Source organism: Phyllostomus hastatus, unplaced genomic scaffold (assembly GCF_019186645.2).
Source record: "Phyllostomus hastatus isolate PE091 unplaced genomic scaffold, TTU_PhHast_1.1 phas_scaffold_1674, whole genome shotgun sequence".
Classification (NCBI taxonomy): Eukaryota; Metazoa; Chordata; class Mammalia; order Chiroptera; family Phyllostomidae; genus Phyllostomus; species Phyllostomus hastatus.
This window is the reverse complement of record NW_025334011.1, coordinates 11,394,523-11,419,183: the sequence shown is the minus strand read 5'-3', so window position 1 is coordinate 11,419,183 and position 24,661 is coordinate 11,394,523. Positions and strand designations below refer to the sequence as shown.

At 38.4% G+C, this 24,661-nt stretch overlaps 1 protein-coding gene across 22 annotated transcripts in view; it reads right to left on the bottom strand.

Moving 5' to 3' along the window:
• ZNF438 (zinc finger protein 438) overlaps positions 1–24,661 on the bottom strand; it is a 170,553-nt gene that overhangs the window by 81,767 nt on the left and 64,125 nt on the right. For 18 of the 22 annotated variants that reach the window (XM_045857828.1, XM_045857822.1, XM_045857826.1 and 15 more), the window contains one exon: positions 7,146–7,227. The exons of 2 other annotated variants lie outside the window; for them this stretch is intronic. In XM_045857828.1, the coding sequence (XP_045713784.1) occupies positions 7,146–7,227 (82 nt within the window). Of the gene's footprint in view, positions 1–505; positions 596–7,145; positions 7,228–24,661 lie in introns of all 22 variants that reach the window. 2 more of the 22 variants (XM_045857838.1, XM_045857840.1) reach the window with 1 other exon arrangement.

The window sequence follows — 24,661 nt, the reverse complement described above, 5'->3', positions numbered from 1 at the left end:
CAGCTAGTAATAATAATGATAATAATAGTTCAGTTAACCGAGCACTCAGTATGTGCTACACATAGTAAGTGCTTTATCTGTATTAACTCGTTTTGTCCTTACTTCAGCCCCATGAGGTAGGTGCCATTATCTTCATTTTACAGATGAGGGCATGGAGGCACTGAGAAGGGTAAGCAGCTTACCCAAAATCACACAGCAAATTAGCTGTAAATATGAATCCAGGCACTCTGCTCTTAAACCACTATTCTGCACTCCACAATGAAATCTGCCATCTATTATGAGTTGTTGTGTTCCCCAAAATGTTCTGTAAACTTATTTGGAAATAGGGACTTTGTAAATGTAATCGGGGTAAGGCAAGGCGATCCTGGGTTAGGGTGGGCCCTAATGCAGTACGGCTGCTTTCTGTGTAAGAAGAGGGAGTTGGACACAGAGGGCAGACAGCCAAGGGAATTTGGAGGCAGAGACTGGAGTTGTGCTGCCACAAACCAAGGCCGTCTAGGCCTACCTGACACTGGAAACGGCAGGGAGGATCGTCCCCTAGAGGCCTCTGAGGGAGCATGGCCGTGCCAACACCTTGATTTCAGGCTTCTGGCTTCTAGAACAGTGAGAGAATACATTTCTGTTGTTTTGATAGCCCTAGGAAATGAACACTTTTTTTCACTTATACTGAAATACATCATCCTATCAACCTATTATTTCCAATTTTAACACAGATGGCAGTATACATAACATTCAACTTTCCTCTTAATTCTATGTGAAGAAAAGCAGCAGCTAGAATAGGGCCGTGAGCACTGAAAAGCAGGTTCCACTCCACTCTACCTGACTACTGACCCATGGCAAGGTAGGCCTGAAGTTGCTAGATCTTACTTTTCAAGAGAACCCAGAAACCTGGATTTGTACCTTAAATCAGTCAACAACAAATTACATCAGCAACTAGTTAAAGTAACACTAATGAGTAATTCATGAATAAAACAAACATTGTACAAACATGACCTGTCTATAAGACCAAATCTGGCCACAATCTCCACTTTGTGTGTTTTCTTTGCTTTCCATGTCTCCTCCCCTTCTTTTCACTGGGCCAGGCCCCAGCTGGAGTCATTATCCACCCACCAGACCCAGGAAGCAGGCCCGGCGCTGGCCCTGGGAGCCACGTGGAAAACAGCCCCTGAGGACGAGGGAACCCACTCTGGGATGTACTGAGTATGGCAGGTGCAGAAAAGTCCTACACACTCAGGAATCCAAGACTGAACAGATGCACACTTCTGGATTCATATCTGAAGCTGATACCATTCCTCTACTGTGTCAGCTGGTCTTCCTAAGGCATTTGTCTTTGCCAGTCCGAAGTATAAGAGACTTAGAGCTTTCATCGGGTAACGGTTTTAGGTTGGCTTAGGACTTGATATTGGTACTTCCCAGGCTCACTGCCGCTTCATTCATAGTACTGTCCTAATATGAAGAGTTCCCTAATTTCTTATATGTATACTTAAAGAAGCGTAAATGGATTACAATAACTATAGCTGTCTTTCAGTCTTCACCATCCTATAATCCTATAAAAGTTGCCAGGACACTGGAAACATTTTGAAAAGCAGTTTTGTGTGCAAAAGAGTTTTATATAATGTGACCTTATTACTCAGGCTTGTAAAAAAGTTCAAAAATATAAAGAATTTTTTTTGAGAATGTTAACATCAACTCTAGTCCATTAAGTCTATTGCTATTACCATGTTTTTCAGACCATAAGACGCACCTAGGTTTTAGAGGAAAGTAGGGAAAAAAAATTGAAGCAAAAAATGCGGTAAAATATTTAATAACATAAATAACATAATATTTCACCAATGTAAACGTAAACAGACCTCAACAGCAGCATTAACAACCATTATTCCTCTCAAATTTGGGGGGGAAAGATGAGTCTTAAAGTCCAAAATATACAGTAAGTAGTCTCAGAATCATCTTGGTTCTCATTTTCTATGAACATTTCTTTAGAGTTCAGACCTATTTGATATGGTATAAAGACTAATGATTGCTTCTGGTAAGTAAAAGGAAGTAACTGATATGTTGCCAGGACAATCTGCTACACTGAGATATTAAATTCACTGATGTGGTCTGGCACACCATGGTGTTTGAACTTGCAAAATTGACAAGTATTACTTTGGAAAGTCTGTAGAGCAATGCTAAGAGGTGAAACACCACACAATCTGTACAAGTCATCAAATTTCATGTTTTGCTTTGGTTTTTTAATATGTTTTTTGCTTGAATTAAAAATCTCTCAATCTTCCTTTGGTTTTTATACCTGTAATATCACACTGAAATTCGCTAGCTTATTATTCTTATAACAATCCCAAATGGCCAGCAACACAGATTTTAACCCTATATGACAGATGAGGAAACTAAAGCTGAGAGCTTTAAATGACTTGTTCGACATGGTTAGTGACAGAGGGAGAGCTTGTCCTCAATGGCCCTGATTCTGAGTTTGCTGATCTTTTCCCAATGAATAAAAGTCACGCAGACTTCTGAGACCAGGCTGTTTAGAGAGTCAGATAAACCTGGGATCAAAACCAACTTCTCCTTAGTTTCGACGTCAGATAAATTTTTAAACCTCTCTAAACCCCATATTGGTTGTGGGTAAAATGGAGTTAAAATGGTAAAAATACATGTAAAGAACACAGCACAGAGAAGACACCTGACAAATGTAGTTCTCTCTCCTCCCTTTCTCCTACAGGACCCCTCAAATCTCAGCAGACCACCCATTCTCTGGTTGAACACCTAGATGATCAGTGAAACCTAAGTAGCTACAGAAAAGTAACTCAAGGGAGATGGGGGTATTAATAAGACAACAAACTCACGATCACGGGCGAAGAGGACCATACAGAAATTGTTGTCATGTGTGTAGCACTGCAGAGTAGCCAAAGAGGGGTTCTTTCAAAAAAAAATTCCATGATGTCAAGTCAAGTCCTTTTGAAAAGGATCAAACCACTCCTTGAACTTATTCTCTGCCAGCTCGTAAATATGGCTCACTGTTTTCAAACCATAACATAGTCAAAACACACTGAAGAGGTATAAAACATTTCCAGCCAGTGGCATGGTTTGAGACTCCTGAGTAGGCGTGCCCTAGCAGCTGCCTTACCCCACACTGGCCTGGACAGTCCCCAGCATCGTCCAACTTGTCAGCGACACAAGAAAAGTTTCAATCAGACTCCTTTAAATCTCCTCTCTGCTGGGGGCACTCAGGGACGGACACTAGCAGGGGATGGACAGGGGCCTGGGGCCACACCGGCAGCCACTGGGGGCGGAACAGAAGTGGAAGCTCAGAGGAAGTGCAGTCGCTGTTGTCAGGAGGCATGCATGGGTCTGCTGCCAAAAAACTAAGCAATTATCAAATTTGATGCTAAAAATATTAAAATACAGAGCATAATTTAGAATATTTCTTCAAATTTTGACCAAATGCTACAGAGTTATGTGCCAATAACTATCTTATATATGTGGCTCCAGTTCTTGGCACCATCCTGCAGAGCTGAGGTTATGTACTGCATATGTGGGTGGTTTAAATGCTTTATAAGGATTATGTTAAAGGTCATATTCCTCATACACATAACTTCACTTACTATTACGAGTTAGACGTGTACATAAGTAGACAATGGTTTCCTTCCATTAAATGCAACTGGCTGAAATTACTGTTTAAGTTGCCAGGTTGTAAGAGAAAAGAGATCACATTAATGAGGGTGAAGCTTTATAATCAGTTTATAAAACAAATCATGCTGAGGACAACGCTGACATCATCAACTCCCACACATCTAAGGACACTTAAAAATGTTACCATCTCTTTTTTCCCCACCACCACTGCTCTACTTCAAGTTGTTTCTTATTTCTCTTCCATTCATAAGCCGTGGACAATCATTTATCTTGGCACACAGCAATCTGGTCATGTCACCCGTCTCAGAAACCTCTGAGGGCTTCCCACTCCTGAGAGACAGAGCCCCAGCTCCTCAGCAAGGCATTCACGGCTCTCCTAAGTCTGGCCCATCCTTCTAATTTGGGGATCCTCAGTCACTAGGGGAGCTCTAAAAGAAAACAGGCTTATGTCTCTTAGCCCAGAAATTCTATTTATTAGTTCTGGGGAAAGATCCAGGGACTTGTATTTTTAAAAATATCTACGGGTAACTCTTATTCGTTGCTGAGCTTGAACCACTGGTGTAATTTTCCCACCTATTTTGCACCCAACATGGACTGAGCTTTCTGTTGCAGCCAGTACTGCTGCTTTGTTTGTCTGTCTGTCTATTTGTTTTTGCTTCTCTAGTCCTCTCTTCATGCTGTTAGTCCAACCTGGAATATAAGTTCCTCTCCCAGCTCTTTATTTAAATCTTCACTATTCCTCTAAGGCAGCAATTTTCAAACTTTTTCAACTCATGGCACACATAAACTAATTATTAAACTTCTGTGGCACATCAAAAATTATATTTTTTTGCTGATCTGACAAAAATGGGTAAAATTTTGATTGATTCACACTAGATGTCTATTGTGTTGACTGTTGCCATTTTTAAATTTGGCAATCTAAGGGAAAAGAGGCCAGCGCTCCTGACTAGACAGTTGGGGATCTCATGTTTTACAAATTCCTGGACACACTGGTTGAACACTGGTGCTCTGAGACTGACTGAAGTCCCACCAGTACCTTTAGAACCAGGGTGAAACATAAGGATACTGCCACTCTGACACTCCTAGGGCATTTGTTATCCTCACAAAGCATTTTATGGCAATTAATAACATATTGTTTGAACTCTGTTTCTTTCATACTTACTCCTTGTATTTCAGGATCCTGGAGGAAAAGCAAACTTTTTGTAACACTGTGGTTCTCTTTCCCTAGCCCCTAGCATCTACAATGGCATTAAGCATAAGTAGACTTTCACTCTTGTGCTCAAAGCTTAGGATGACTGAACACACTCACGTACAGCCTGACAAAGTAAACTGTCAACCTCTGGGCTTGTTTATGCACACAGACGTGTTTTCACGGGACGCGCCACTATGCCCGTGTAGAAATGAAGAAATAATAATCACTTGTTCACAAAAACTGATGTGATGTTAGATATAAGGTTGATACCAATAAAATTGTGTTTTTCCTATAGATAGAAATATTTTCTATGTTCATACATGGTGGGAAAAAGCAGGTTTACAGTCATTCATAAGGGAGAATATACAGGAATAACAATAAAAAATAACTGTCTTGTGTACTCATAACTGTAAACCTACTTTTGCCCACCCCTCTATATTCAATTCCCATAAGTTTGCAGAACAACAGAAAGGGGGACTTAGTAAAACAATTCCTAAACTGTCAATTATCTGACTTAAAAATCACCCACCCACATGCCAGGACAGCTGAAGCCCTCTTTACCATCTTAATCTATTCTGGGGAGAATCAGAAGAGCAAGTGTCCCCTCACCCTCAATTAAGATGACGCAAGAGTATCAGCAAACTACAGTAAATGTCACTTATGCAAATACTGGAAACTGTAAAGCTATTGGTGCGAGAGTATCAAATATGTTAGGCCACTGCTGGAAACACAGTTCACACCCCCCTGCTGCTCACGCTGCCCAGAAAGTGTCCCCTAGGGTGTGGGGGACATGTTTCCACGTCCAAAATGTAGAATTTCTCTGCAAAACAGTGTTAACATGGTGACTATCTGTAGTTAAATCAGCACTGGTACTTATGAGTTAAACAGTCTTGGGAGGATGGCTGAGAACTTAAGCACTATTTATAACATTATTTTTGTGGAAAAACGCTTTCTGCATTCCAAACAACAGAATTAGACATGAACTTCTGGAATAGGGTTTATTTCTTAGGTTGGGAACTGAGTGTATCTTGTTAATTACACTACAGGCAGCATTTTCTAGGATAAAATGCAGAAGGAACGTCTGCCAGGAGTGCATAACGGGAATGAATGGTTGCCATGAATCGGAGCCATGTGTGTCTACAAGGCTGAAAAATGGCTGGCATGATGGGAGAAAAATCCAGACACATTCTTAATTTGCTAAACAAATATTTACTAAACTCTGTTAAGGGCTATGCTGAAGGCTGTGAGAGGCGGAAATAAGTCAGATAAGAGGTTTGATTTTACAGTCCTTACAACGTAGTTGGCGATATGAGACAGACAAACATAAGTAATAAAACTGCATGATAAAATGTGCTATCTTAGTGACAAAAACAAAATATTAGATGAAGTAGCAGATGGCAAACTAATGCTTCCAGCTGAAGCAATCAGGGAAAGCTTCATGGAGGAGCTGGCACCTGGGCTGAGTCTTGAGAACTTGCACAAGATTTCAACTGGCAGAGGAAACAATTAGGGAAGAAGAACAGGGAACATCATAGAAAAACATCAAGAAACAACAGTACAAATCAAGACACAGATAGGAAAAACAGTGAGAATTTAAAACATAGGAAAGACTCCAGTTGGTGAAAGTGGGGATATTTTCAGGAGCTTGGTAGAGGGCTTTGAATGCCAGGCAACAGAGCATGGGTCCCGCCCCACAGTGAGTAGGAGCTATCAAAGGGCTTTAACATTACTGCAGTGATTCTATACACAGACCCATCTGGCAGCAGAATATGGAGCGAGAATGAAGACAAAAGACCATTAGGAGATAGTTCTAAGAGTTGAGGTTGGATAGGATGACTTTTCAAAGCTAGGTTTTTAAATAAATTAAATAAATACTTATACCTTTAAGATTCAAGTGTCATTTAACTGCGAAATATCTCCCTTTAATGATCAAGAAGGCATAAATCATTTAGAAAAGCCGGATAAAGACTTAAACTGAAAAACAAAAAATTACCTACAATGCAAAAAACCCTTTAAAAACATGAGTTTGGCACATAGTCAGGACTATGATGACTAGAACTGATACAAAATAAAAGATTATTCTGAGGTGTTAGTCTCATTTTAAATATAATACCACAAGTTTAAACATTATATTTTAATAAGCACATGAAATGTAATAAAAGTAATTGTTCCACTATTTTCTAAGATGTGTGATTCAACATACAAGGGGAAGCTAAGATATTCTGAGAAATTTGAGAGTTGAGAAAGAGTCAGAGGGAGTGGACTTAATTCTTTGCATTTTAAATCAATCTTAAGTTGGTGCTAAGATGGATAAAATGAAACTTACTTGAATGAAGTACTATGAGTTAGCAAATGTCTTCTAACAGCCAAATTTTCGGTTTTCAAAAAGACATGGTATTCATCTTTACCTGAAAACAAATTTAATGGGAGTAATGAAATGGAAGTAATTGATAGGTAGCATATAGAAGTCAATTAGATTATTATATTTTAAAGATCATAAAAGAGTTATATAAAGTCCTATAAAAATTAAAGCACTTATACTATGTATATTAAAGGCCTAAGATAAAAATCTCAAACTGTGCTCAAAGACTTCTAAAATAGGAGATATAATACATTCCATTCATATGTTTTGTTAATTTCTTAAAAGTTCTGGAAAATATATTACTATTTAGCCTGATTACATATTTAAAATTTAGCCAACAATCAAGCCCTATTCAGTATCAGAACAGGGGAGTATTAGAACAAGTTGAATAAGAGATAGTTTCTGTCCCTAAGACAAGTACAAACCACCAGAGGAGACAGGAAAACATGGATAACCCTGTATCGAGTGCTACAAGCTGTAAAGGTGCTGTGGGGTTCTGGAGAGGGTTGATGACTACATGGAATATACAGGAAGGCTCTGTGTTATGGACTGAATTGTGCTCCCTCCACCCCAAAATCAGGTGTTGACACCCTAATCCCCAATGCCTCAGAATGTGACTGTGTTTGGAGATAAGGCCCCTAAAGAGGTGACTAAGTTAAGATGAGGCTCCTATGGTGGGCAGTAATCCAATCTGACTGATGTCCTTATAAGAAGAGATTAGGACACACAGAGAGACACGGGGCGGGGGGCGGGGGGTGCACACAGAGAGGAAAGACCACATGAGGACACAGCAAGAAGGCAAGTATCTGCAAGCCAAGGAGAGAGTCTAAAACCAAACCAAACCTGGGGACATCTTGATCTTGGACTCCTAGCTTCCAAAACTGAGCAAACAGACACTAGCAAACTAACATGCTCTATAAAGATAAATTTAAATAGAGCTTCAAGAAGTAGGACTATTAACAATGAGAACCAAGTTAGGTTTGGAAACAGCATTCCAGGAAGAAATAAAAGTTCCTTTATTGTATATAAGTGGCCACAATGTACAGCATGAGCTCAGAATAGTCAATGCACTTCTATAATAAGAGTGCAGTTTGGGGGTAAGGAGGAGAAAAGTAAAAAGAGGAGGAGGGAGGGAGGGAGAGAAGGAATGAGGGAGGGACCAGAGGGAAGGAGGGTGGGATGAGAAGCAACAGACAGGTAAGGACTGGAATTTGGGGTGGCGTAAGAGAGGTTGAATACTACATTCAGTACAAGGGGTTCTATTTTGTACGTAAAAGGAGGCATCAAGGATTTTTCAGTAGAAAACATGTTTGAATTTGTATTTCACAAAGATGGGTCTGGTTTTTGAGTATGAGTTACTATGAGTAGAACCACAAGGGGCAGTGAGACCTTCTTGCTACTGCAGTAGTCAAGAAGAAACGAGAGCAACTGCAACGAAAGCAAAAAGTTAAAGACTCACTGAAGATGTCCTTGCAGATGAGAACCAGAGAACCAGAATGACCACCCCATCAGTTAGGCAAGACTGAGAACTGGAACAATCACCACTGCTCATTTATACAGTTACAAACACAGGGTATCTTGGGCCTCAACAGACCTTTCTTCTCAATCATTAATTACCATGTGCTGTGGACACTGACCATTACCTTAAGAAATCAACCAATCCAAAGACTCGCCCTACTCCTCTCTTACCTTGGAACTCCAGAGCCCAACCTATAATCAAGAAAAACCTAAACTCATTTCCTCAAAGGAGGCACCACTTCACAATCATCTATGTGGTCTCTCTCGCTCCAGCAAGTCAACGAAACAGTGTGCTTATCTCCTATAATATTATTTATTTATTTATTTATTTATTTATTTATTTGAGAAGGGGGCTCTCCACAAAAGACTGATGTCAATCAGTGAAGTCAAGAAAGAAGGGCAAAAGGAGGGAGGGCCCGTCCGGCCTTTTCAGAGCAGGAGGAGGACTCAGAACTTAACAGTTACTGGGAGCCTCAGAAAGAAACTTTAGAAAGGCAATGAAAGAGAACAACATTTCCAATAATTAGGGGGTTAAAGAAAAAGGAGAAATGGAACTAACTAGTCACTTTTACTCTTCTCAGGAGTCTCGCACAGTGTGAAAGCGATGCTGAATCCTTAACAGTACAGTCCAACCTTGGTTCTTGAACGTCTCCCATCTCAAGTAGGTTCTCAACCAAGCTGTTCATAGGAAAACTCTCTCCGTTGTCAAAAAAACTTCACTTCTCGACCTGACAACCCTTTCATGCTGATACTGTGTGAACAGTCACCCGTCTCTCGGGCGACAAAGGAGAGAAGGCACAAGTATGAGTCAATCTACCACTAAACTTTGTGTTGTTAACAGCTCAGAAAATTGTGCTATGGGTATTTTTGTGGTTTTCTTTTGCTTTTGTTGCTTATTATTATTAAATATGTACAGAAAGTCACTATGGGTCCTAAGAAGGTTAGTGATAGCAGCAAAGTGAAAAGGAAAGTTGTGAGAACAACAACAGAGCTTTAAAAATAATTGCAAAGTATGACAGAGGGGTTCACAGGTCTGATCTGCCTAGAGTGTGGCACGGTGAAATCAATGACTGGCACAATTTTAAAACATAAAGGGGCCATCAATAGTACTGATGTTACTAAGGGTGTGAAGGTGCTCACAAAACAACCAAAGGCAATAGAAGAGGTAGAAAAATTGTTGATTTGGAAGAACGAAAAGCAGATGGCTGGCGGTAGCATTTTGGAGGCAATAATATGTGAAAAGGCAAAGACGCTGCACACTGACCTCCTGACAGACAGACACGCCTGGAACGAGTGCTGAAAGTGACTCGCTTAAGGCTCGCAGGGGCTGGTTCGATACATTTATGAAGTGGCATTCATAGTGTAGTGAGGCGTGGGGTGGCTGCCAGTTCTAACAAAGGAGCTGCTGATAATTTCATGATAGAATTTCAAGAATGCATAGAAGCTGAGGGATTTTTTTTGCCCCCAACAAGTGTTCAATTGTGATGAGACAGGTGTTTCTTGGAGGAAAATGCCAAAGAGAACCTACATCACACAGGAAGAGCAGTCACTACCAGGATATAAGCCAATGAAGGACAGGCTGACGTAATTGTTGAGTGGGAATGCGAGTGAGAACTTTAAATCGAAGCCTCTACTTGTCTACCCTTCTGAAAACCTGAGAGTTTTCAAGAAAAATAATGTCATGAAAAACAAGTTTAATGTGATATGGAGGGCTAATAGTAATGAATTCACGCAGTGTTTGCCCCAAATGTGAAGAAATGCCTCTGGGAAAAGCAATCACCACACAGGGCACTTCTTGTAAATGGACGATGCTTGTGCCCACCCTGCAGCCCTGGAGGCCCAGTTGGTGGAGGAGTGGAGCCTCATCACTGTTCGGTTTTTGCCCCTTAACACAACTCCTCTCAGCCAGCCCCTGCACCAGCAGGCCATTTCTAATTTTAAGAAACTACACAAATGTACTGTTGGAGAGGTGTTTTGAGGTGATCTCTGAAAGCAATTTAACCCTCAGGGAGTTCCGGAAGGGACATTTTACTATCCTCCCGTGCTTGAGGCGCACAGACAAAGCATGGGGGGAAGCATCTTCCAGGACCACACAATCAGCCTGGAAGAAGCTGTGGCCTGAGTCTGTCGCTGAAACTTGGGGGCTTTGAAGATGAGCCTGTGCCTGCTGTGGAGGACGCTGGGTCCCTGGGCAAGTCCATGGGCCCAGAGGCGGATGGTGACGGCGGGGAGGCGTTGGTGGAGGACCCCACACTGAGCTGACCACCGAGGAACTCCAAGACCTTCAGAGGGGGTTAGCAACAGACAGCAGCTGGGGAGCCTTCTTCGGAGGCGGAGGAAAGGGAGGATATTCCTACTTCACTATCAAGGAAATGCTTGGGAAATGGGGAAAATGTGAAGTTTTAGTGAGAAATATCACCTTGACAAAGAAGTAGCAGACCGTGGGACACACTTGTCCAGTGATGACACAGTGTTTCACTTGAAGCAAGCGATAAAACTCAGGCACAAACATCGCTGGATAGGTTTTCAGCGACACAGAGGCCAAGTGAGCCCGAGGCAAGGTCTAGTGGAGGAAAACGACAGGAGAGAGGAAGAGCCCCAGAGGAACAGCGACCTGATGTTTTTATGAAAGGGGCTCCCCTTCCAAACCACATCATCCTTCCTCCCTCCTCTCCATCTGCAGTCATCGGCAGCTCTCAGCACTAAAGGTAAGTTCAAGTGTGTATGTAAATTTTCTTTTTTTATTGTGCATTTCATTTCCTTTCTGTTAAATTTTCACTTACATTTCATGTTCTTTTTGTTTTTAGAGTGTTTATGGATTTAGCAATACATTAGACATGCACTGTATATAAGAAAGGTTAAAACAGGGAATCATTTGGGGGTATGGAATAAATTAATTCAACTTACATAATTTCTAGTGGGAAAAAATTATTTGGTTTTTGAACAAATTGCTTCTTGAACAGACTTTCAGAATAAATTAAGTTCAAGGTCCAAGGTTCCACTATACTTTTCAAAAAAATTTTTAATGCCAGTAAAAGGGAGGTATACAAAGGGATATTGATAAATAATGAACCAAATTCAAGAGAAGATGAGAACAAGAATGGCGGAAGAATTAACCATATTAAAGAGGAGAAACAGTCTCTGTGATTGGAAATGGAGGAAAGGATGTTTGATGTATATAAATAAAAATTGTATGTAAGGGAATAAACTTGTGGGAGTAAAGATACAATGGTAAAACCACCTATTGAGATACAGGGGGAGGGAGAGGGAGGGAAGAAAGGAGAGATGAGGAGATACAATATGAATGAAGGAATGTCCGAATTTAAGATTTGGAAAGCAAAAAATTGCCAGAGAGGAGGAGAAAAAAATGAGGGGGGGGGGCAGCTTTTAGTATTTGAGATTTTGAAATGATTGCAGTTGACAGAACTGAGCAAGTTAAAAAATAATGATTTGTGTATCAGAACATCAATGACACAAACTAGGAGAAAGCGACTATAATCACAGTGTGTGGGGTTGAGAGGAGATGCTGACTGACATAATTGAGGGAGTTGGAGCAATGTCCTGAAGTCAGCCAACAACACGAGTTAGACGGGGAGATGGAAGCAGAAGGGAAGGAACTGTGCACAGGAGGGGCACACTGATCACTGACCTGACGGCAGAGAGCAAAGGAACACATCAGCCCTGCTTTAAAAGCTAGAGGTAGAAGAACTCAATACTTTTTATTGAAATGGTGGTTAAAAAATGGCACTACTTACAAATGCCAGGTTTAAATTTGGGGGGAGGATTAGGGGGAGGAGAGAAAAGAGGAGTTCTATGGAAAGACAAAAGTTATAAAAACTTGTTCAACATGGAGGACCCAGATGACATGTGGAACCAGAAGTAGGTTCGCAGTGGGTTCCAGATGAGTAGAGTAGGTCTGACTCCCTGGAAAAAGCGTGAGTAAGAGTAGGGCTTCACCTGTACTGACAGGTGCTTTGTCTCCCCCCACCCATTCCACCACCTGTTTGGTGAGACAGGGCAAACATCTGGCCACAGGTGTCACCAGTTTCTCAGTCTCTTTCAGAACTCAGTTCCCCAAACCCACATACATCCTCCTCTCATCCCCACGGCAGATACGACAGGACAAGGTAAGTCAACTCAATCTGAAGGGACAAGAAGGCCAGATGCAGACCTGAGTGCATTCTTTTACCCAGTTTTTCCACACATGAAGGTGACATTTTTATTCCAATCTGAGTTATGTCTACTTTTCAAGGGTTCAGAAGCTGGATGAAAAAATATGGTATAACTAATGTGTCCCCTTAATCTCCAACAAAAGGGGTGTAATGGAAATAAAGGGAAATCAATGTGAAAGAACCTAAATGGAAAGAAAGTAGGTTGAGTGTAGAACTTGTCAGCCACAGTGAAGTTTTAAATATCCTAAAAACATTCAAAGACCTAATACTGAGATCCAATTCAGCTGAAGAATACTTACTATTAGAGGTGGGGAGATTTTTTTTTTATTATGGATTCAATGACTTTTAAAGATATAGCACTATTTCGATTTTTTACTTCCTTTTGTGTCATTTTGGTAAGTTGTATTTTGCAAGAAATTTGCCCATTTCATATAAGATGTCAAAAGTACTGACATAAAGTTATTCACAGTATAATATTTTCTTATTCTTCAAATATTCCTGGATCTCTAATGTTTCCTATGTATACAGATACAATTTCAATTAATTTCAGTTTTCTCTTTTTTCTTAGTAGTTTATCAATTTTGCTAATTGATAACAAATTTTTAATTTCAAAACAACTTTGACTATGTTAATTTTCCCCATTTATCTCCTGTCTGTGTTAATTATTGTCTTCTGGCTTTTTTTTAAATTTAATTTGCACTTCTCTTTCTAGCTTTGTGAGATGGAAGATTAGATCATGGACTCTCAACCTCACCTTTTAAATATGTGCGTTTAAAGCTATACCATTCTGCCTAAGCATTACTTCAGCTGTGTCTCACAAGTCTTGATACTGATCCAGTTCAAAATATTTTCTAATGTGACTTCATTTCTTTGCCCCACAGATTATTTTAAAGTGTGCTGCCTAATTTCTAAGAAAATCGAATATTTTTAAACTCTTTTCTGTTATTTATTTCTCATTTAATTCCACTGTAGAACATATACTGTATGATTTCAATCCTTTGAAATTTGTTGAGACTTGCTTTTTAGCTCAGCACGCATTCTATTTTGGTAGTAAGTTCTACGGACACTTAAAACAATACGCATTCTGCAGCTGCTCGGAATAATGTTCTCCACATAGCACACTGACAACAACTTGTCAACAGGTCAAGCTGGTTAATGGTATTTAAACATTCTACATAAACCTTACAGACTTTAAAAGTCTACTTGTTATAATAGCAGTTGAAAGAAGGTTGTTAAGTTCTCCTACTATGATAGTGATTTGTCTATTTCTCCTTTTTATCCTGTCAATTTACCTTTATATATTTGAAGTTATAGTTAATATATAAATTTAGAACTTTTCTGTCTTCCAATTGAATTGTCCCTTTTATCATAATTTGTTCCTTTTACCTCTTATACTTGTCTTAAACTCCACTTTATCTGATATTAATATATCAGATTTCTTTTAGTTAATGTTTGCACAGTGTACTTTTTTGTTTCCATATCCATTTAAGTAATATGTCTTGTGCAAACTATACACAGTTGAGTATTTTTAAAAATCTCATCCAAAAATATTTGGCTTTTAATTAGAGGACTAATCCCATTTACATTCAATGAATTACAGGTATTTAAGAAAACTTGTTATTGTTTTTTTATTCACCCCATCTCTTCTTTTTTCTTCCTTTATTCCTCTTTTTTCTGATTAATCACATCTTTTATTCTTCTATTTTATCTACTGTTAGCTTTTGTTTAAACATTTTTTATATTTTTTTAGCAATTATCCTAGAGGTTATACATACTTTTCTGACTTATTACAGCTGACTTTTGCCACTTTCTGAACAAAACAAAAATGTGAATTTATCTCTATTTACAGCTACTCATCCTGTGTTCTATTGCTTTCATATATTTAATTTCTACATATATATTAAAGTGCCATAAGACATTATGATTGTTGCTTTAAATAGGCAGAAATCTTTTACATTTACTTACCTACTTATGCTTCCCTAAACTCTTCCATTTTCTCCTGTGGTTCTATGGTTCCATTTAGGACCATTTTTGTTCAGACTGAATAACTTCCTTTAGTATTATCGTATTATGGTATAAAATATGGTAAATAAATAAAATAAAATTATCACAGTTATGGTATTGTGATAAAATCCCCCACCTTTTGTCCAAAAGTATCTTTATTTAGTCTTCATCAAAAAATATATTTTCTCTGGTACAGTTTCATTTGGCAATATTTTTTCATCATGCACTTCAAATTTAAGGATGTCAGTTAGTTGTGTTCTGATTTTAATAATTTCCATAGAATAGTAAGCCATTAATCAATCTTATTGTAGCTTTTTTGAAGGTAGTGTAGTCTATTGCTTTTAGCCATTTTCAGATTTTCTCTTTATATCTTGTTTTCACAACTTTCACTATGCTGTACCTATGTGTGCTTCCCTTTATATTAATCTTGCTTGAGGTTCAGGTTTCTTGTGCTTCTTAAATCTGTGAACTGCTGTCTTTTGAGTTTGGAAAATGTTTGGTCATCTTTTTAAATATTGCTTTTGCTTATTTTTCCTCTTAGTACTCCAATTACATGTATGTTAGATAACATGACTCAGTCCCATATGTTTCTTATTCTGTTTTGCTCTTTCCATTCCCTTTTTTTTTATTTCTGTGCTTTACCTTGTACATTTTTTCCATGGACCTGTCCTTGAGTTCACTAGTTCTAGTTATTTATTTTTTGCTGAGCCTCTTTTTCTCTTAAACTCAAATCTTACTTTCAGATATTAAATTTTACAGCTCTACAATATCCATTTGATTATTTTTATGTGTTGATATCCTTCATCTTTTTACCTATTTTGTTAACCTCTTCCTTTATTTTCTTTAACATATTTATAACAATTAGAAAATCGTTGTATGGTTAGTCCTAGATCTATATCATTGGGGGATCTGCTTTTATTTTCTGTTCTTTGGACACATGTTATTTCTGAATTTTCACATGTCATATAACTTTTTAGTGTCTTCCTGATATTGTGAATATAACAACCATAAAACTGTGGTAGATAATATTTTCTGCCAGTGAGGGCCCATCTTTTCCTCTATTACAGCAGTCCCCAACATTTTTGGTACCAGGGACCAGTTTCGTGGAAGACAATTTTTCCATGGATCATGGGAGGGGTTGGGTGGATGTTTTCAGGATAATTCAAGCAAATTACATTTATTATTTATTATGTACTTCATATTATTATTACATTGTAATATATAATGATTACTCATCACAATGCAGAATCAGTGAGAGCCCTGAGCTTGATTTCCTGCAGCTAGACGGTCCCATCTGGGGGTGATGTGAGACGCTCACACCTGAAGTGTGTAGCTTATGTCCAGTCTATTCCATAATCTCTTGGTTGCTGTCATAGCAAAGAACTCTACATCACAAAGATAGGATATCAGAAATGGAAGGAGGCTTTTAAGTGCTTTTGTGACAATCTCAGGTAATTTTGCCTTGACTTTAATCTAGAACATTTGGAGGTCTGAAGTTGCCTCAGACATAACTTCTAAGGCCCCTGTCATTTGTGATCTCAAGCAGTCGATCCTCTTCTGGCACAAAGTCAATTTCACCTGGCTTATTCACAAATGGAACTGGGATCCATTCCTTCCCAGTTCGGGGGTCTTTTGTCCTTGGGAAGTAATGCTCAAACTCTTTGAAGCTGAGACAGGTGATCATGCACCAGCTGTGAGAAAGCAGGCCGTGGCTCAGTCTCTTTTAAAATCTCTGTTAATGTTTGAAACATGTCAAATATCCCAATGTTCACTCATCACCCCCTAATTCCCGTTTGGCTTTGAATGTAGCCACTTATTCTGCTGATTTAACACAGTTATCCTTCCCTGAAGCAAGAGGTTGAGTTTGTTGAGCAGGTTGAATATGTCCCACAAGGAAGCAAGTTTTGCAACCGATTCTGTGTCACTATAATGTGCTGCCAGTGGTGACTTTTTCTAAAGGAAATCTCTGGAATGGCTCTCATGACTCAAAAACTCTAGCCAGTGATCCACTTTTAGAAAGCCATCTCACTTCTGTGTATAAGACATGTGTGCTCTGTGTGCATCTCCTCACAGAGCTGCACAAACAGACATGGGTTAAGGGCATGTACTTTAATGTGGTTGATAGTTTTAATCACATCCTGCAAAACATCGTTAAGTTCAGGTGACATTTTTTTGGCGAGCCAGCATTTCTCTATGGATGACAAAGAGTGTAGACTCAAATTCAGAACTGACTTTTTGACCTGAGTAGTGAAACCAGAAAGCTATCCATCTGTGGAAGCCACTCTGTCCGTGCATATACTGGCACAAAATGATCAATTCAGTTTTCCTTATATGTAATCATTCAGAGACTTGAATAGTTCTGTAGTTGAGCTGTTGGTTGGCAACAAAAGTGCACATATCATATCCTCATGCACATCCTCCCGAAAAATATATTGCACAAAACCAACCATCGTTGCCTTGTTGTCAATATCGGTAGACTCGCCAACCTGGATTGGGTACCACAGTAGCTCACTAATCTTCTCTAACAATTGTGCCTCTTTATCCTCTGCTATTTCATCAATTTGTTTAGTTATGGTGCTAGCAGAAAGAGGAACACATGCCACCTTTGGGACTGTAGCCTCTCCTAAAAGTTCATGACAGCTGTCCTTAGCAGTGGGCAGGATAAGCTCTTCACCAATAGTAAAGGATTTCTTCACTTTAGCAATGTGGTTACCCACTAAGAATGATGCTGTCAGTGTAGACACATTTGATGAAGTGATGATGGCCTTCAATAATTACTTCTGTTCTTCACGTTAAGGGTTATTTTTTTTTCATTTGAAAAACTCCAAAGGTTTGTTTTTTTAATGCAGGATGCTTGGTTACCATGTGGTGAAGCAGTTTTGAAGATTTTGTGGCTTCACTGGATAGCTGGTCACCACATATTATACAAAGCAGTCTTGAGGAAGGTGAATAACCCATTACAATGAACCCATAACTTAAGTATGACTCTTGATATTTTCTCTTAAATGCAGCTTTCTTTTTGTTGACAGTCTTGGTGTCTTCTCCTTTCTCATCATTGTGTCTTTCCCCCTTTTCAAGGAAGCTTTCCAGCAATATTTGTTTCTTACTCATTTTGGCTAGGGTTAACATGTGGGCTTACCAATACTGTGACTGAGATAAGTGTTCGCTGCAGGAAAGAGACATGGACAGAAGTGGTAAATAATATAACGGGTGGGCCACGAGCAAACTAAAGTAAGTGTCGGATTCTGACTTAAAGCTGCCACCAGATGCAGCTGTACAACTGAAGTACATCAACTCACTGGCCACTATAAACTCTGCCACCATATGCAGCTTAATTGTCACTTGCCACTCACTGATAGGGTTTTGATATGAGTCTGCAAGCAATTGATTTATTATGGTCTCTGCACAGTCAAATCTCTCTGCTAATCATGGTCTGTGTTTGCAGCTGCTCCCCAGCACTAGCATCACCACCTCAGCTCCACCTCAGATCATCAGGCATTAGATTCTCTTAAGGTGTGCACAACCTAGATCCCTCACACGCACAGTTCACACTAGGGTTCACACTCCTATGAGAATCTAATGCCACCGCTGATCTGACAGGAGGCAGAGCTCAGGTGGTAATGCCAGTGATGGGGAGCAGCTGTAAATACAGATGAAGCTTTGCTTGCTCACCTCCTGCTTGTGCAGTCTGGTTCCTAACAGGCCTTGGTACCTTGAGTTGATGACCCCTGAAGTATTAGACAGGTAGGGTAAGGAACTAATCTCTGAAATCCAATTAGTTTATGTCTGGTATAAAATGTTTCAAAAGTGAAATCAGTTGTATATTTATTGGAGCTGTACCCTACCCTCTTAGATGGAGATTGTCTCATAAGCACTGCAAGACTGCAGAAGACTTCACTATATTTCCAGCTCACCTTCTCAGCCTCCCTCACTGCCCTAAGACTCATCAAATAAACCAATGGAGAAAACTAGTCATGTGTTGGAGGACTCTCTAGGTTCAAGTTCACCATGCCAGATTATGCGACCATCAAAACTCCAATGGTTTCTCTTTCCCCTACTAGAGTCTCACTTCCTTAGTGAACTTCATCTTTAGCCAGGTCCATTGGGGCAAAAACATACTCAAAAAAGATAACTACTAGCAATCTTAGCTCACGGACTCTACTATTTCTAGAATTTTGGTTCATTTAGTCCTCTTTGCTTTTGTAGCTGAGATCTGCAAAAATATGACTGTGGTTAAGAGTGAGAAAAATATTTTAAAACTTCTCTAACATAAAGTAATGTAATATCTCTCCCTAATCTTGAATTTGGGTGACCTTAGTGACTCTTTGATCAATTAAAAATAGGAATGTATTACACCTGTTTCTGGGCCTAGACCTTAAGACCCGAACACCTTTAAACTCTTGCATACTGAAATACGCTAAAGCACTGCCACTAAGTGGGTGGAATAATCTGATCCCTTATAAAATATAAGAAAAACAGCTTCTGTTTCCATAAATTTTCTCTATTATTTGTTTTATAAATTTTATTTTATTGATTTCTACTTCTTATTTTCTACCTTCTACTTACTTTGGGTTTATTTTGCCTTTCTTTTTCCAGCTTCTTAAGATGAAAGTGTAGATAGTTTGTTTTAGACCTTTCTTGTTTTTTAATATTAGTATTTTTAAGCTATTTTCCTCTAAGCAACACTTTAGCTGCATAAATACTGGTATGATTTTCATTCATACAATTCAAAATAGCTTAAATGTTTTAATTTCCAAATTTGGGGGAGAAAAGTTCTAGTTATTCTATTGTTACTTAGTTGTTAAGGTCTGTCTGGAAAAAATCCAACCACTGTTAATATAAAAACAGTTTCTGTGACATTGATGTAACCTGGCACTAGAATGTGCATGTGTGAACAACGATGACTTCTTTGTACTTACTACTCAGTGGGGGCAGTAGGTGCCACTGAGTATGTGTACTGTGTGACTGTCACATTCAAAATGAATCAGTGAGTAGAGCAACAAATCTGCATTAAATTTTGAGTTAAGTTTGAACATTCTTCTGAGGACACTATTTGGATGATTCAGAGGCTGAAGCTATGAGCAACTGGTGACTGACAGCTTCATCACAACGAAGTGCCTGCTCATGCATCAAGTCTCATGTAGAGTTTGTTGGTGAAACATCAATCACCCAAGTGACTTAGTCCCCTTATAGCCCAGATTTGGGACCCTGTGACTTCTGGCTTTTCTCAACACTAAAATCACCTTTGAAAGAGAAGAGATTTCAGAACATTAATGAGATTCAGGAAAATACAATGGGGCAGCTGATGGCAATTGGGAGAACTCTGTGAGGTCCCAAGGTGCTTACTTTGAAGGGGACTGAGGCATCATTGTCCAATATATAATGTTTCTTGTATCTTGTGTCTTCTTCAATAATTATCTCTATTCTCCATATTACGTGGCTGGATACTTTCTGGTCAGACCTTGTATTTCTATTTAGTAATAGTGAGACAATATACTCTGTATAGTTTTAATCCTTTAAAATCTATTGAGACTTACCTTATAACCTAACATATGATCCGCCTTGATAAAAATCCCATGCATACTTGAAAAAATGTGTATTCTGCTATTATTGAGTATGGTATTCTATAAATGTCAATTAAGTCCCTGATTAACAGTGTTGTTCTAGGTTTCTATTTTTTAAAATTATATTCTGCCTATTTACACATTAATTGCCAAGGCAGAAGTTTTTTAAATGAACAGCAACTGTAACTTTGTCTATTTTTCCTTTCTTTTCTGTCAGTTCTTGTTTCAAGTACTTAGAAGCTTTATTATTGTGCTCATAGACATTTATGATTATCTTTTTAATTAAATGATTTTTTAATCATTATGACATATCTCTCAATATCATTCATAATATTCCCTGTTCTAAAGCCAATTCTGTTGAATATTAACATAACCACTACAATTTTCCTAATGATTTATGTTTTCATGGTTTATATTTTAAAATCCTTGTTCTTTTAATCCGTGTGTGCATACTTGAAGAGGATTTCTTATAGACAACATACAGTTGTAGGTCTTGTTTTTGTATCTAGCCTGATATTTTCTGCCATTAAAGTATTTATATTTTAATGTAATTATTTATATGGTTGAATTTGAATTAAACATCTTATTTTCTGTTTGTCCCAATTTGTTTCCTCTTCTCCTTATTTCTTGCTTTTTCTGGGATTGCATATTTTTTAATACTTCAATTTAATCCCTCCATTGGTTTATTAGATATACCTATTTCTTTTGTAGTTTTAGTGGTTGCTTGGTGTTTAAAATAGAATCTTTCAACTTATCACAATCTGACTTCTAATAATATCATGGCATTTCACATGTAACAAAAAAATTTTTACAATGGAATATATCTATTTCTTACTTCCTGCTTTTCTGTGCTGTTGTCATCACAATAAGCTACAATAAGACTGTCATGTTGGAGAAGTTAGGTGCAGGCATTTTGGTTGACAGTCCCAGCTAAGACTAGCTTTTTAGTAATCCTCATTAAAGTACTAATAATGTGAGTAAAGCTGTTTTGGACCCTCCAAACTAGTCCACTCTCCAGGTGAATACCAACAACTAGCCTCATCTGATGCTACATGGGGAAGAATAACCACTCACTATAAGCCCACCCTTTTCACTGACCCACAAATTGGGACCCATACAAGTCCAGGAAGCACAGAGAGTCCCAAGCAAGATGAACCCAAAGAGTCCCATACCAAGACATATTATAATTAAAATGGTACAGTTTAAAGACAAAGAGAGAATCTTAAAAGCCACAATAGAAAGGCTGTTGAGTTTTTAGGTAATTTGTTAACAAATTATAGAGAGATAACAGATTCTGTTACATAGAAGTGGGGTTCTACAATAAAAATCTTAAATCATGTAGCATTGGCTTTGGCACCAGCTGTTAGGTAGAAGCTGCAAGATCCTCAGGAAGACTTGAAGGACAAGTAAAAATGTTAACAGATGGAGAAATGACAACCCTTCTTACACAGTGGCGGAAATTTACAACACTATTCTTTGCATAACACAGAAAAGAGAAAATATGCCCCATACATTGGCAGGTTTGGCTAAGGAGACTTTTAGACACAAGGCTGAAACTGTTAGTCTCTTTTAGTCATGTAAGGTAAGGTATGCAGAGAGAAAGATGAGCTAACAAAAGAACTGTTTCATGTTCAAGAATAATTTAGAGTAATACAAAAGAGCCAGGACTTGCTCTTTAAAAAAAAAAAAGTTTCTCATCTCCATTTTCTCCAGATAGAAAAGTAAGAAATAGCTTCAGAATAAACATCAAGTCTAGGGCTCTACAAGTACAGCATGGCTTCAGGATAAAAATCTCTAGAGTGTGTCTATAAAACACTGTGGTCAGACTGTAAAATGATTTAAAACTGTATCTAGTTCAGTTCTAAGAATCTTAACAGTGCGCCTCTTAGACTCTTCTTGATAAAATGTCTCTAGGAATCTTAAGGGCATGCCTTTTGGACTCTTTCAAATAGAAAAGCTCCTACGAATCTCATGGGTATTGCCCTACAATACCTTGCCTGTCGGTCTGAAGCAGAAACAAAACACCTGTCCCAAAAACAAATTTGGTTAGGCTCTCTGTCTAACAAAGTGGATTATATTTTGATACATATGAATCTGACAAAGTTTTTAAAGGAATTACATTATATCGGACTGTAAGGAGCAGAGAAAGCACAAAAAACATGAAAGGCTTTAGGACTTTTAAACTTCTACAAGCAGGAAGCAAGGTTGGAAAGGATACCCAGTTGTAAGCATAAACCATTTTTTATAGAAAAAAAGATGACTCAGAATTGATAGGGGGAAGACAGAGCCATGAACAAGCACTTCCAGGGAGTAAATTTTACCCAAGTAAAGGAACTGACAGCATCACAATTTCAAAATTACTATGGACCAGTGAAAGCTACATGCCTCCTGTTCCCCATTTTTTAATGGAAGTGCTTATTCCAGTTATTCTATGCTTGATTCTTCAGCATATGTTGAGTAATAACTTGTCTCTTGAGAGGAAATACACCTGTGGTGCTTCCTGCATATCTGGACTTGATTTAAATGAAAAGGTCCTGAACCTTAAGCTTGAGGTTGAAGAAATAGTGGGATGAGAATTTGGGGGATTCTCAGGGGTTGGGTATATTTTGAACATAGGAGGAATGTAAATAACTTGTGTGACCAGAGGGTAGTCTGTGGCAGATTTGAATGGTCACGAAGTCCCTGATTACCTCTTCCATGAATAAGTCATGTCTGTTTCCCTTTTCATCGAAACTGGGTGCAGTGCAGGACTGCTTTCATCAACAAAATACAGAAGTAGTGAGATGCCAGTTTCCAGTTTTAGGCCTTAAGACACTGGCACCTTCTACTTCCTATCTCTTGCCAAATTCTCTCTAGGAGGTCTATACCATAGTATGAGGAGTCTGACTACCCTGAGATTACCCTGCTATAGAGATCACATGAACCTAGCCATCCACCTCTGTCCAGACACCATATTCATGTGTACAGATATCTTCTATCCTCCAGAGCAATCCATCCACCAGTTAAACACCATCCACTTACCCCATTCAACACAACATGAAAAAGGAAAATCACTCAGCTAAGACGCGCATTAATTCCCCATCCCCAGACTCATAAGCTATATGAAACGGTTGCTGTTTTAAACAACTAAGTGTTGGGCGACTTGATATGTGATAATGGATTAATGCAACAATGATTTTTCAAATTATCTTGTTTTAGGGACCACAATGTCCTGCCACTGCTTTCTAAAACCGAAATGGAAGCAGAAACCTAAACCTAGATATAATTCAGAAGCAATATGAATAGTTCATTAAAAGGTAAAATTATTTCTTGGAGACAAAATGGCCAACTTTCTGGGAGACATCAACAACTACATTTCAAACATAAACTTCAACTAAGTTACTGCAATTAAAATCAATCATTTTCTTCTTACTAAATAAAGTATTGTACATACATATTCAAAATAAAAGATTCATGCTCAGGTTGTACTTTAGTTAGTTTATTTAATAAATGGTTATTTAGATACTTTCTCATGATTGAAACAAGACCAGGAGTGCAAATATAAAATTAAGACCATTTATAGTAGTCTAAAGCAGTGATTTTTTAAAGAACATAAAGAAACATTAGTTTATTAAGGTAAATTATGGCCCTGACCAATGCAGCTCAGTTGGATGGACATTGTTCCACAAAGCAACTGGTTGCAGGTTTGATCCTGGTCAGGGCACAACCCACACAAGTTGGGGGTTTGGTACCAGGTTGGGGCGCTTATGAGGGGCAACCAATCAATGTTTCTCTCTCACACTGATGTTTCTCTCCCTCTTTCCACCTCCGTCCCCTCTAAAAATAAATAAATAAAATCTTTAAAAAAGATAAATCATGAAATACAGAATAGGTAGTAGTTGTTACTGAAGTGTTTATATACATACACATGTATAATTGTGATGTTTACGTGTATGCACACATACCTTTCTTAAATAAAGAAGTGCCTGACACAGCATATTTACAGCAGCATTACAACAGCTAAAAATTGTGAACAATTTAAATATACACTAATAGACAAATAGCAAAGAAGGGTCCAGAGAAAAGAGACTTTAATTTTTTTTATTCTACACATTCTATACTTGGCATATGAATTCAATTGTTAAAATCTTTACCACAGGTATATAGCACTTGTGAAAATTTACAATTAAAAATACACACCATTCCAAGCTAATATCTCTGACCATGTCCTACTGTCTTTAGA